The sequence below is a fragment of the Leptinotarsa decemlineata genome, unplaced genomic scaffold (assembly GCF_025532065.1).
Source record: "Leptinotarsa decemlineata unplaced genomic scaffold, Ldec_3_MD MMD2_tig00002974_RagTag_RagTag, whole genome shotgun sequence".
Taxonomy (NCBI): domain Eukaryota; kingdom Metazoa; phylum Arthropoda; class Insecta; order Coleoptera; family Chrysomelidae; genus Leptinotarsa; species Leptinotarsa decemlineata.
In genome coordinates this window covers 13,817,217-13,832,569 of record NW_027412578.1, presented here as the reverse complement: position 1 = coordinate 13,832,569, position 15,353 = coordinate 13,817,217, and the positions used below count along the sequence as shown (strand labels likewise).

General features: G+C 35.4%; 1 protein-coding gene across 8 annotated transcripts in view; it reads left to right on the top strand.

The window, feature by feature from the left end:
- The window catches only part of CAP (Cbl-associated protein), a 158,150-nt gene that overhangs the window by 3,639 nt on the left and 139,158 nt on the right, over positions 1-15,353 (top strand). For all 8 annotated transcript variants that reach the window (XM_074177557.1, XM_074177560.1, XM_074177562.1 and 5 more), the window contains exon 2: positions 3,770-4,059. In XM_074177557.1, coding sequence (XP_074033658.1) covers positions 3,964-4,059 — 96 coding nt within the window. In that variant the 5' untranslated portion in view covers positions 3,770-3,963. The remainder of the gene's footprint in view (positions 1-3,769; positions 4,060-15,353) is intronic.

The following is a 15,353-nucleotide window of genomic DNA, read 5'->3' as shown; positions in this document are numbered from 1 at the left end:
TTAACTTGTATTTTATTTCACTATTATTTAATTTCAGGTTTATTTTGGTTAATATAATTGTTATTTTCAGCTATTCATTTTCAATTCTTCTTTTTTAGTTGTTTCAGGGATTTCAAATCATTTTATATAGTAGACAATGGAAGTCCGAACTAGTGAAAATATCAAAAATTCTCTGGAAAATGAGTGCTTTCAGTTATACATTACATTGACCCTCTGGCTGAAAAAATTACAAAATTCCTCAAATCAAGATTTGTGACGTTTGCTCACAAAATACAAAGAGAACCATGAATATACAGTTTGACACTAGCTTGTCTTAGTTCCTTGAATTGATTTGTATTTCATGATTGTTCCAAATTTCATTATTTATTGTAATATTCAATATGAATAAGCTTGTAATGAATGTTATTTTCCTAACTAAGACACTTTGCAATATCATTTCACGCAGTTCTGTCTTCTTGTAACTCACTGGCCCCAATATTTGAAGTTTTGACCTGCTTTCAAGAATATCAAGTCCTTCAAAGTCGACTCATTCCAAAGATGACGAAATTCGCCAGGCAGATTTATTACATTCCGCAAGTTATTCTCCATGGCAATTTGAATTTCAAATTAATTCCGCGTCATTGGATACATACCGACGAAACTATTTACTATCAGTATACTTTTGAACTAATGAGTAACGCACAGAAATAGAAATAACGCTAGATAACAAAATATTTATTATCTACTTCGAAATCGTCAGAATCATTGGTGGAGGAGGTGAATTTGAATTTCAAAAACTGTTGAACTATGAATTTGCCACCACCCTGTATATGTTTTTTATTTCCTGGTCAAATAAAACGCAATAAAAACCGACAAACGTGCCACAGTTCATATTAATATAGGTATATCCGATGCTATGTAACCTTGTGGAGTGCTATTAAAAAGAGTTTACAAAGCCATAAAACACACAAACTACCCAAACATCATAATCGCAGTTTAAATTTATCTTTCGACTATATTTCGGACATCTTAGTTTATTAGAATGTTTGTCGCCTAATCGTTCCTTCCACTTTTTGTTAAAGAACAATAATGGTTGACTCTCATAGAGCGTTCGATATACCGGGTGTCCCACATTTTATGTGACAGGCAATATCTGGTTTGCTGAAGGAGATACACAAAAATGTTTCATACAAAAGTTTTAGGAGTTCATGAGAGCTATATTTTGATATTTTTTTTAAATATACAGGGTGTTTGGTGTAGGTGCTACAGACCAAAATTCCATTTTTTTAAATAGAACGCCCTGTATATCATTACATATTCAGATGCTACGTTAAATTCTGATATCATTTCATGTTTGGTTTTTGAAATTCGGTTACGGCGTTGTTGAGTTATTGCTTAAAATGTAAAGTCTTGAGAACGACTATTATTTTTAAAAATATCTCATACAATTATTCTCTCTGCATCAGATCACATGAAAATTAGTCAAAATTTTGGGTGTTCGAAGTAATAGTTTCAATTTTGAGATGTGGAATTCAGTCAGGAATCATTTTGAATATGAAACAATTGCGAAATTGAAAGAGGTGTATTCGAAAACAAATCTTTAATTAATAACAATGTAAACAATATAACTTGATAAATCATTTCATAAGAATGGTAGGTACCTAGAAATAAGTCATAAAAATTGTTCAAAGTGATGCCCATTAGATATTATACAGGCTTCGAAACGTCGAATCACTTCTCTCTTACAAGTCGCTCTTATAATATCAGGCGTAATATCACTGCACGCTAGTCGAATTTTCATATTCAGATCATCCACATTCAAAGGGGGAGTAGTGAAAACAATATCTTTTAAATAACCCCATAGGAAAAAATCAAGCGGTGATAAATCTGGGGAACGAGCCAGCCACCGAATTGGACCCTTATTACCAATCCATCTATTTGGGTACGTTCTATCCAGATATTCAGTAACAACCTGTGAATTGTGGGGAGGAGCACCATCTTGTTGCCACCAAATTCCTTGTCGTTCTGCTATGGGAATATCTTCCATCAACTGGATCAAATCATTTTCTAGAAAATGTAAATATCGCAATCCATTGAGATTTTCATTGAAAAAGTAAGGTCCTATGATGCGGCCATTGAACAATCCACACCATACATTAATACCCCAAGTAGTTTGAAAATTACTTTCGCGGACCAAACATGAAATGATATCAGAATTTAACGTAGCATCTGAATATGTAATGATATATAGGGCGTTCCATTTTAAAAAATGGAATTTTGGTCTGTAGCCCCTACACCAAACACCCTGTATATTTGAAAATTATATCAAAATATAGCTCTCATGAACTCCTAAAACTTTTGTATGAAACATTTTTGTGTATCTCCTTCAACAAACCAGATATTGCCTGTCACATAAAATGTGGGACACCCGGTACAGTGCATTTCCTTAATGTCCCCTCTTTTATTTTTCAAACGAGACAGCTCAAAAAATTGAAATTTGGGATAATAAAATAAATACATGAATATTTTATTTTGAAGTGAAATTGAAAGATGAACTACGTTACGTTCCAGACATAATGTCATTAACAGGTCATTGAAAATTTCGACGTCTCACACACTTTTTGTTTTATTCAAATGAAAGATGGGAAGCGCTTCATATAAGACCCTATATCAATGAAGATAATTACAAATTTATCAGTTCTCTAATGCAATTTTCGTTAAATAGGCACCTACAAAATTCAGCTCAACTTTCTTTCTGCTAGACCCAACTTTCACACATAATTTCAACAGTTTTCCATTATTTTCTAAACATTGATAAAGTCTGCTTCTCAAGTCATCTCTAATATTCCGAATAACTTCTTCTTGAAGTTCTGCACAGGCAGCTGTTATCCTTCTCTTCAGTCCTGATAAACATTGAAGCAAAAATCGATTTTAGAAGCCTCCATAGAAAAAAATGTGGAGAAGATAAGTTTGGTCATCGTGGTAGCTATTTTGTTGCTCCTCTTTTACCAATCTATCTGTCATCTGTTTGACTGGAAGAGAGTAGCATGGTGGAGCTTCATCTTGTTGGAAGTGAAGGAGATAGTCTTGCAGAAACCTGTAACCAGCCGCATCAATTTGATTTCCCAAACTAGTTGTTCTAGTGAAGGGGGCTATAATTTCTCCAAACAGATTAAGGTATGCCCTAGAATACCAGCCCAAACATTCACTTTCTCTGTCCACTACGTATGACCTTCCCTGAAATCTCGCAGATTTTCATCATTCCATTAGAGACAATTCAGTTTTTCAACATGCTCATCAAGAAAAAAACGTACAGTTATCTGCAAAATATTTTTATTTTCAAACATAAAATCCTTCAATGTTTACCCTAATTCAATTCTTCTGTCAAATTCGTCGTCATATTCGTAAACCTGTTGTAGATTTTTCATTTTATGCGGGTAAAATTTACTTAACTTTAGTACTTTCCCCACTGATGAGATATTCCTACTTTGTAAAGTGATGTAAAGGGTTCCGCTGTCTAGATACTGAAAACTAGGTACTTTGGGCATTGTTGACCTCCAAAAGTGACTCCAACTTTATCTAGGACCTCAATGGAGTACTTTTAATTATTCATGGAGAAGAAGGTTTCTCCATGCTACCCCTGCCTTCAACCCCCGTCGAATGACAGGTACAATCCCCAATTTTTCAAATGGGTTACACAAGCAATTCACTATATCCGTGAATAATTTCTCGAAAATATTCATAGTTTCACCCATCAAACGACTGACCTAACCCCATTTTCCTCTTTCAGCGACCCGAAGCGCCAGCAGGCCGGAAGATCTAATTAATTCTCATCTCGTCAAGCCGTCTATTTTGATCGATGACCGGCCCGGCAAAAATTATCAGGCCACGGACGCCAAGCAGCAAACAATCGCCTCTCGCTGAACTCCATGAAATCTAGTTGGCGCCGTCCCAACGCTCGCCGCCGTCCACATCGAGTGGGCTATGACGACGCGCGAAGTCCTGCTCGAAGGTGGTGCTCCGTGGGGTTTTCGCATGCATGGAGGAGCCGATTCGGGACAGCAGTTGAGGATTTCGAGGGTGAGTGGTGTGTTGAGGGGTTTGAGTTGAAGCTTGAGGTGGGCGACTGGTTTTTTGAGGACTTTGCGTGGGAGGGATTGACACGTGTTGTCTAGGGTTCGGTTAAAACAGCGTGATGTGTTGCTATTAGCGGTTTGTTGGTTGTGTGCGCAAATAGGTTAGATTCATTGAAGAATATTGTGGAAGTTCATTGGAATTCCGTGAATTTTTCAATCTTTCTCAATCCTGAAAATGAGTTATTGTGAATCAACAGAGAAACTGCACGAGTGAATTAGAAAGTGAACTAAAACATTTAGCTCGAAAAGTTACTACGTAACTCTGAAGTTGTATTGAAGAATTAAAAGTTGATACTTATCTCTTTAAAGGTAGCCAACGTTGCTGAAAATAGTCCTTTCCGTTCTTGAAATGGTAAATTCATTAGGTTGGAAAAACATTCAACTAATTTATATGAGAACAGTCCATCCTACGTAGGAGCAAAGCTTTTTAATAATCTTTCCGATTACATAAAAAGCGAAAATAAAGAAATGAATTTCAAACAAACCCTGAGAAAATTCCTAATCAACGGTTCTTTTTACAATGTCGCTGAATATCTAAGTCGATGAGAGTGTATTGTATAAATATTTAATATACTTTATTCTTTTTGTCCTTGTGTTTGTGTGACGCTTTCATGTATTTATTTATTGTATCCCACGTTTGTTGTATGTATAATGTCGACGTATCCTATATCAACTTGTGATCATGAAGGATTTAATAAATTATTATTATTAACTTAAAATACACGTGTATTCTAAATGAGCCATCACCTACCCGCTGTCGAACGCGTAATTACTAGTTTCAAATGAAGGGAGTAGAAAAATACCGTCACAATAACATAGAACATAGAAAAATCATTCTCATAATCATTTTGGTTTCTGAAATATTCAGAGTAAATTTTTCCAATGAACACATTCCAGAAAGGAATTAATAAAATGATCCATTTACCTTCCGTAATTTACGAGGATTACCAAATTTTCGTCGTACCTGTAAATAAACAGAATAACATAAAACAGAAGTAGAAAGAACGTCTTGTGCATTCATTTGGATTGAAATAGCGTCTGGTAGGTATATGTCAGCATCTGGAATGTTTATTGAAGAAATTGTATGATAATGTTCTATATTTGAATAATGTATCTATAATTTATTTCCACTGAAATAAGAACAAACTGCAACACATTTTTCACATTGTAAATGGATGTTAGAACCGTTCTAGAACTTTAAGCTGTATATGAATAGTTATATTTGAATAGGAATTTGTTATTTTATATAGACTGTTATGTTTGAATAAGTTAAATGACAATTGTCTGATATTTCCGAGCCTTCATAATTTTTCATAAAAGTTCTTTCAGCCTTTGTTTTGTTTTTCACAAAACTTTGATTGATACGTTATAATTTTTTGGGAAAGAAAGTTTTTGGCTTTCTACTACTCCATCTGATACGAAAAAAATGGATGAGAGAATCTTCCAAAGAAAGGAAGGATTAATCAATTTGAAAATAAGTAACTCTATACATGGATGTGTAGATCATGCAAAGAAGTAACTTTCAGACACAAACTGAGAGAACGTCCTCCTGAAACAGCTACTTTCATATAAACATTGAATTACACGAAAGAAAAAATTCTTTCGAAACAAATACTTCTATATGAACACTGAATTATAATATAATAATAATTATAACCCTTTCAAAACGTTATAATTATTTTTCCAAAACAGTACTAATTAATTCTGTGTAATAAAGTTCAATCTCATAAATAAAAAACTGACACTTTATACACCGATTCCACTATATTTATGTTATGTTTTCATAAATACCATTTTCATTCATCCTAAAGGTGGCAGTTCGATCTCTCGGAACATTGCTATTTTTGCCACTGCAGCATTACAGAGTTATGAATCAAACGGTAGTGAAAATAGATATTGGCAAATGTAAAGCAGTTAGCCAACTCTTGTTTTCATTATTTCCATGTTTTGTTCATTTTGTTTCGACTTTTTCGTGAAGCTATGGAAACAGCCACTAGATTTCTCATTTCAATTTAAATCAAAAATCAAATTCTGATAATACAGAGAAAATGAAACATTGTTTCTTAGTACGAATGTAATATTATAGAAGGTTAAAGTATAGTTCAAGTAAAGGATATAGTGCAACCTACCTACCTAACTAATTTCGTTATTCAATAATCATTTCTAATTATATAAGAATCGCAATGACTATATAATATATATTTATATAATGAATATGTATATTCACTTCCTCCGTAATGCACAATAATTAGTCGCGATCCTTTGTTTGCAGGCATATTAGGCGTACACAATCTCGAACCATCAGTCCACCCTTTAGTAACTGTGTCGTAAGTGTCATACCAAGTTTCGTTCAAATAAAAAATTTGCCGTTGTTCTTGTCTATATTTAGTAATATGTTCTAAATATTTGTTACGCAATTCCACTATTCTTCTGCTTTCCATAACTGCTTGACGTTTGTGTATTATTTTAAATCTAAATCCTAGTTTCTTTATCCAATTCTGAAGAGTTAAGTCACAGCAGCTTGCGTTATGGCCGGAAGTATTCAATTTTTTTTTATGATTTCAGTTGTAGGAATCTCATTACTTTTGTAGCAGTCGTATATCGTTTTTTAATGATTTTATTAGATGAACATCTAAAGGTTTTGGTAATCCCGTATCACATCGCGTCTTGCGTTCATAAGGTTTGTTTTTGACTATTTTACGTACTGTTGAAAAAGGAATTTTGGTCAAATCTAATGTTGCTTGTAATAGTTTGTTTTCCTCAAAACCAAACTTGAGATGTAGATTTTTATATACATTGAAACATTCTTTTTATGTTTCAATATTCAAATGCACCCGAATCTTATTCACTAGTATTTCCTTTTCGCTTTGTTCACCATCCGCTATTGGAATTACTACACTGGAAAAAGTATGCTTTGTTATCGCGCTCATTATTACTATTAGTACTTGAAAAAATCTGTTTTTCCGTTAATCAGCTGTCGCCCCCATACGAAAGACAACTCTCAGAAGTTGAGAAACTTGTGCGTAATTATAACTGCACCAATATCGAATTTCAACACTCAAATCGCGATCAGTTCCTGAACTGAACACGACGGCGATAACCTTCCCCGATTTCTATTCTTCACCGTAACATGACTTCAAATTTACTTTTATGACTTTTCAGCGAATCATAAAACTAGGTTAGAAAAATTATCAAATACGAACCGCCTCTACAGTCCACGCTGTAGTTGGCTGCCGGTTCATTTCTATGTATTGGTTTTTTTGGCCTTCGAGAGTGCCGCCACCTTTAAATGTGCACAATATCGTTTACTTCGACCATACAATTGAATAGTTGGTAGAGTTTTGCCAAAATTGAACCAAATAAAACTTCATTGTGAAATATTTACTGAACAGTGAAAAATCTCATCATATGGTGTTATTTATTTCCATCAAGTAACGGTCTCTTCTATCACATAAAATTGAACCAGTAAAATCCTCAACTTTTAACCATTTTTACTTTTTCGTTGCGTCAGATTTCAGATTCGAGATCACAAATTTCCCCACTCCTCCTAACCTATGAACGAAAGAAGATATCAAGGTAGGACAAAATTCACATGAAAAGGTATCAAAATATATTTATCATCCGCTTCCTGACAATGATAAAGTCTGCTAACAATTTTTCTTCTTAAATTACGTTCCAGTGGTAATATCGTAGCAAGGATACATACAATGCACATGTTAAGTATTCCTTCAAAAACATCTAGAGGATCCATATCAGGTGATCTAGTGGGCTCTTCTAAGGAACCACGTTTTCCTCAGTACCGGTTTCAAAAATTCTCAGAGCCGATTGAGTATTGAACCAATGTTAAGTTTCAGCGAGATGAAGTTCGTCTAAATAACATTGACCTGGTTTGAAAGTGGCTAGATTACAATTAGACAAACGACTGGGTAGGTAAAAGTGGGAATGACCCGCTGCATTACCTGATATGACACCCTTAGATTTTTATGAAGATTGGTGAAATATTGAGTTGACGGTAGACAACCACAGTCTACTACGAAGCGCCAAAACTCATAGCGAATCTTCTAACGAAATTATTCCAGAAACGTTCCTTAACGAATAAGGAAGTGAATGGAACATTTACTGAAATGAACTATAGTGAGTTCCAAATAAATTTTTCTTTCAAATTATAAAATGAATCGTTTGTCTGAAAATCCTCAAAACTGATATAAAACTACCAATTACTCCGGAAGGGCTGCTCCGATTTTGAAAAATTAAAAAACTCTGAATAGAGAATTGAAATACCTATCAAACGAGTTGTTACAAGTCACCTTTTCCATTCCAAAAAAAAAGCAAAAAAAAGTTGGTAGCGCCCTCTAGGCGACGAGTGACGCAACACTATTGTATCGTTTATCAAACAGTAGTTGAGATGATACCTATACCTGCGCGTCAGTTCAGTCTGATCTTGAGTTCTTCTTCTGTTCAGAAATAAGAGGCGCGGACTATCAACGTCCGCAGTGTATAACACTTTCCGACATTCCCTGTATAAGAATATTTCAATTCATAATTTCTCCAGCGATTTTCATACATCGCGTGCTCTCAACCGTCCCAACACGACCTCGATTAACCCTCTCCAAGCCACAAATTATCCTAATGAATCGACGCCAACGCATTAAGCAGACTCGCGACATTTCGGCTTTTCGCTAAATTTTCTAGGCAGCGTATCCCTGTCTAATCATTCACTTGATCCAATAAACGACTCCGACCTTGGCTCAACCCTGGTGTAATAACGGATGCATGCAAATTGTTAACTCAGAGTAAACAAGGATCGCGGCGGGAAAGTCAAGGGTTTACAGGGTTTTTTTTCAACACGTTTTTATTAGCTTCACCTGTATGTTTGTTTGTTTGAAACTTGTAACTTTAACTTGTAACTGACCAGAAAAAAATTGCTAACAAATTTGTTGAACACGATAGCGAAATTAGTAGAATCTTGGCGGATGAAATACAAAAAAAATAAACCAAAAACCAAAATTATGAATTCTTTTTTCCTGAAGAAACTGATGAATGTGAAGTCTTGCAAGATATTCAGAACTAGAAGAACAGAACATCCCCCGGAATTGACACTCTTCGAGCTGAAACTATTAAACTAATAGCAAAAGAATATTACTGGAGTTTTTTGTCCCAACGCCAAATCGTTATTTTTTAACACCTCGACACGTGTTTCGATCACCAAGTGATCATCTTCAAAGAGGAATATTAAAACTGAAAACTAACGCGAGCTAACCCTATTTATGCTATATAGATATCCCATACAGGTAAATCATCCAGGTGTACCACCCATACAGGTATACCAACCTAAATAAATTTTACAATTTTTCCTTATCTATAATTTTACAATATATATTCAACTGTTAAAGCTGTATATAAAACAATTTTTAGATATATAAAATTATTGTCACAATATTGCCAATCTAAATTTATTTTTGCAATGCGTCCTTTGTAGTAATTAGTAAACCCAACAACATTATTTTAACAAGCTATATAGTATGCCCTTTGGTATAGGTCCGTCATCGTTATTCATAATATTATTGTGTTTACTTATTTCTACACTCTCATAGGCATCTAGTTGCCTGTTGTTGTTAACTTGTCTAACTAATCTTAATGAACTGAAGTCTATGGAATGGTTTTGTTGCAAAATATGATGGGCGACTGCTGATTTTTCAGGTCTTCCATATTTTAAGTGTGCTATGTGTTCCTTATACCTTACTTCAATAGATCTTTTTGTCTGTCCATAATATTTTGCATCGCAGCCCTTACATTCGATTTCGTAAATTCCAGACTTTTCCGAATTCTCGACTTTGTCTTTTGAACTTCCCAAAAGGCTCTGTAGTGTATGACTTATTTTAAAAACCACCTTCATACCTAGTTCCTTGAAAATCTTTCCAAAGTTCCTCGTATATTGGTGGTATGGAACTGAGACGAATTTATCTTAGTTTTTGTCCTTTCTGTAAGTCGAGATTTCGTTCATTCTTAACCTAAACTTCTTCTTTCTTATTATGTCATCTACAATACCCCTCGAAAAACCGTTAGTGGCTGCTATTTCCTGTATTGTACGTCTTTCTTTTGTGAACCTATCATGTGTTAAAAGACGATGCACTTAAAAATTCAACCCAGCACGTTTGTGCTGTCCACAGTGATGTGAACTGTCAGGAATATACCTGTACATGCTTGTTTCTTTTCTAAATGTATCGTATTCTAACCCTCCATATTGGCTCCTCATTACCAAAACGTTAAGAAATGGTAGTTGTCCCTCATTTTTTAACTCATACATGAATTTTATTGATGGATATATATTATTTAAAATGGAAACAAAGTCCTCAATATTCGATTATTTGGTATCGAATATCGCGAAAATATCATCCACATACCTTAGCCAAATCCTAGGAAAATACTTGTCTTTGGTTTCCATTTCGAATCTGCTCATGAACAGGTCTGCCAGGTAGGGGGACAAGGGTTTTCCTATGGCCGTTCCTTCCTGTTGTTCATAAAAGCAACCTTCAATTCTTCTTTGAAGAATCTTCTCTAATCGTCGCGAATGATAAGGTGCATCATCCATCACAATCACAGCATTATCCTCCAGATGGGGTAGAACTTTGGAAAACCACTGTTCGAAAGATTCCCCGTTCATTTCTTCGTGATAACCTCCAGTTTTCTTCGACTCGAAACACCACAGCCCTTCAGCAACAAACCCATTCTCATTGCCGATGTGACAAATAATAAGCCGTTTTCCTTTACCTGAAATTATGAATAGGTATGTAAGTAAATGAAACAAATACGAGGTTACTTTATATTGAGATTGTGGCAGGTCTTAATATAAATATAAGTTTACCTGATGGATTTGTTAATCCGGTGGATAGTTCATCTAGAAAGACCCTCCTAGATGAGGTTACAGTTGCATCGACCTATACTTTAGGGGTAGTATGTCCAGCATTAACCCAGGTTTTATCCATATAATAAATTGTTCTCTGTTGTTCCCTATAATATTTGATTTTGGTCAAATACTTTCTCCTCCATAACACAATTTCCTCTCTATCCAATAGTAAGCTATTGCGCCCTCGTTTTTTTCATACAAAATTCAAATGTTTCAATACTTTATGGAATGTTGAACGCTTAAAACTGGGCAATAAAACATCTTCATTTATTTCTGTGAGTACTTTGTCTATCGTGGGTATTTCATTTCTGAAAAAGTACTCATGCACTTTCCTCCTGATTGAATGTTTATCAGCATCATCTATAGATTTTATAATGGTTTGACGATTCTGATTTATATTCGGTTTGGGAAATGTATGATTTTGTTTATATTCCCGTAAAACATTGTAACACACTCCAATTTTATCGGAAACTTTCGATTAGACTTCGTCGACAATCGATGTCTCAATTTCTTCCATCTCTTTCTTGAACACATTTAAAATCACTTCTTTCATATCAACACTCAAATGTTTTTTTTTGCATCGTTTCCTGGCTGGACTCAGAGGATAGCTCACAGTGTCATCATCAGTGTCTGTTTTGGACATCTTGTAAAACAATTTTAAACAATATACTATAACGCACGCCAAACAAACGACTGATTACAACCCTGTGCTGGTACCGAACTCGTACCAAGAAGACGAATTCACCAATGAACGCTGTTCTTTCCATCTGACACTGGGCGATCACGTGAACATCACGCTTCGATTTTGTTTTGTTTCACTCTATCTTGGATTTGGATAGACTTTTTAGAGCCCTATGATTTGAACGCTTATCTCACTGGAACATTCATTTAAAAATATTTATAACAAAAAAATCTGTACCTTCTTGTTTGACGTCATTTCATTCTGTTACCAACCTTTTGCAATAAAAGTTTGTGATCTACTCTGAAAAAAAGCTGTTTATTATCATTATTACCAATGTGGCATGAGCTGTGTGGCACGTAGCGTCATCTTATTGAAGCCACATGTCTATGGTGTCCAGAATATCCACTTCAGGCCGAATTTTTGTGAGCAACGCGAAATCGACTGCCTCGGATTATCCTGCACACACCGGCGATGTTTCTGTTGGAAGCCCCCGTAGATTTCTTTTAAGAATCTGCAAACAAACGATGAATTACATAATTTTAGGAAACATTTCTTTCAAAACTCACTTACTGTAATCAAATTTGAAGGTTTTCAGATGTTTTCACCGATTTCAATAACACTTGATTGGTGTTTACACTGGAGCATTGTTTACTGGTTTCTCAAAGTTAATTTTGGCCTCCCTGTATCTGCGGATACACCTCAATAGCGTTCACTAACAAAAGTCAAGGGGGTCACATGTGGAGGTCAAGCCACTTCAATTCAATAGATCCTCAGTACCGCGCTTAATGTAATGGAAATAATGGCATTAATATTAATAATTATGCATTTCAAGAGTGTAAATAACCAAAAGGGAGTGGAAGATCGGATGATAGTCATCATTTGTTCGTAATTAGCGTTCTCAAGAGGAGACATCTAAAGATTAATTTTGTTCAGTTTATTCAAGACTTATCCTACTCTTCTAATTTGTAGTGGCAGATGTGAGTCAATTATCAGTTTCACAAGTTTTCTTCTTGCTGAAATACTGGTTTAAGAAATGAAGTAGAAAAAATAGATTGATATGATTATTATTACCTGACACTCTGACTTCCACCATAATACAAATTCATGGATATAGAAGATTACAATATTAAACTTTCAATTTAAATCGAAGTTTTCTGTCGCCATCTATGAAATACACAAAGAACTCCCCAAGACAGTTAGTTGCAAAGCCAAGCTTCGACATCGAGATTAATAATAATAATAATAATAAAAATGCAGGACATGTATAGTTTGTCAAAGTATATTGGATTCTTGTTTTTCTCCAATAAGTCGTTGATATACAATAAAAAGAGGGTTGGAGACCTGGGGTAATACCAGCGTTGATGATGAAAGTATTCAAGAGATATACGTCGAGGGCCACTTGTAGGGGACGTTCTTCCAGGAAGCTATATAGCCATACACAGAATTGATCCGAAAAGCCAAGACATCGAAGTTTGACTAGCAAACCCTCATGCCACATCCGGTCAAAGGCTTTAGAAATATCAAGCGTAACAACCCTTGATCCTCCATGCTTCTCGATTGCGCTATTCCAAATATGGGTGACATTCGATAGGAGGTCGCCTGTTGATCTTTGTTTCTGAAAGCCATATTGATGATCGCTCAAGATGTTGAAATCTTCCAAATATTTGAAGATATGTTGTTTCATGGCTCTCTCCATGAATTTCACAAATCAACGTTCATTAACACTATCATTGCCAAAAGTCTGGTTAGTTTTTCGGGCTGTTTCGGTAGCGCCTTGGTTCAGTTTGGATTTGTAGAGAAAAATTTGTCGAAAAAAACGAACAGTATCAATGTTCAGAGTACGAAATTCTCTATCGATCAGTTCACACCGCGACACAGTAGAATACATATTTAATGAGATACAGATTTAAAAAACACGAACGGACATGATGATTATCGAATTGATCCCGAGTAACTTAATACTAATTTGGGGGCGTTTCAATGAAGCGAGTCAAATAACAGCATATTGTGAAGGTATAGGATATCGAACATCTCGACATCTGACAATTTTATTAAAAAGCCCTCAGTATATTCAGTAAACGTCGCTCGGTTGGATTGAAAGAAACGTCCACAGTTCGTGGAAACGAAAGTGCGGTAGTTTTCCAGTGAAAATGAAAGAAATTAGTTAAAGTTAGTGAATACGGGAATTCAATGTTTGAAACAACTCTGTTTCATTTTATTGTTGTGATAAATTTTGTGGCTACTCAGTGTTCACAGCCCTGTAGTCGGGAATAATCTTTTCAGACTACAAATTTGATCATAAATAGACTAAGGTCAGATTATCGATATCGTTACCCATAGTGGGTCATGGGTCTCCCAAAATGGGCGAACAATCTCCGAAAATGGGTCAACTTTTTAATATTCCTGAAAAACGGTTCAAACTTGTTTCTGAAGTTTTTCAAAGCATCATTTTACAAATCTTGGGTCCGACTGACCTATAATGGGTCAATAGTCTCTCAAAATGGGCGAAGAGTCTCTGAAAATGGGTTTATTTTTGAATATTTCTATAAAACGGTTCAAACTTGTTTTTTGGGTTCTTGAGAGCACCTCTTTTACTAATCTGGAGTCATATTGACCTATAGTGGGTCATGGGTCACCAAAATGGGCGAAGAGTCTCCGAAAATGGGTCAACTTTTTAATATTCCTGAAAAACAGTTCAAACTTGTTTCTGAGGTTTTTTAGAGCACCCTTTTACTGATCTTGGATCCGACTGACCTTTAATGGGTCATTAGTCTCTCAAAATGGGCGAAGAGTCTCCGAAAATGGGTCAACTTTTTAATATTCACGAAAAACAGTTCAAACTTGTTTCTGAGGTTTTTTAGAGCACCCTTTTACTAATCTTGGATCCGACTGACCTTTAATGGGTCATTAGTCTCTCAAAATGGGCGAAGAGTCTCTGAAAATGGGTTCATTTTTGAACATCTCCATAAAACGGTTCAAACTTGTTTTTTGGGTTCTTGAGAGTACCTCTTTTACTAATCTGGAGTCATATTGATCTATAGTGGATCATGGGTCACCAAAATGGGCGAAGAGTCTCCGAAAATGGGTCAACTTTTTAATATTCCTGAAAAACAGTTCAAACTTGTTTCTGAGGTTTTTTAGAGCACCCTTTTACTGATCTTGGATCCGACTGACCTTAAATGGGTCATTAGTCTCTCAAAATGGGCGAAGAGTCTCCGAAAATGGGTCAACTTTTTAATATTCACGAAAAACAGTTCAAACTTGTTTCTGAGGTTTTTTAGAGCACCCTTTTACTAATCTTGGATCCGACTGACCTTTAATGGGTCACTAGTCTCTCAAAATGGGCGAAGAGTCTCTGAAAATGGGTTCATTTTTGAACATCTCCATAAAACGGTTCAAACTTGTTTTTTGGGTTCTTGAGAGTACCTCTTTTACTAATCTGGAGTCATATTGATCTATAGTGGAGCATGGGTCACCTAAATGGGCGAAGAGTCTCCGAAAATGGGTCAACTTTTTAATATTCCTGAAAAACGGTTCAAACTTGTTTCTGAGGTTTTTGAGAGCACCTTTTTACTATTCTTGGGTCCGACTGACCTATAATGGGTCATTAGTCTCTCAAAATGGGCGAAGAGTCTCTGAAAATGGGTTC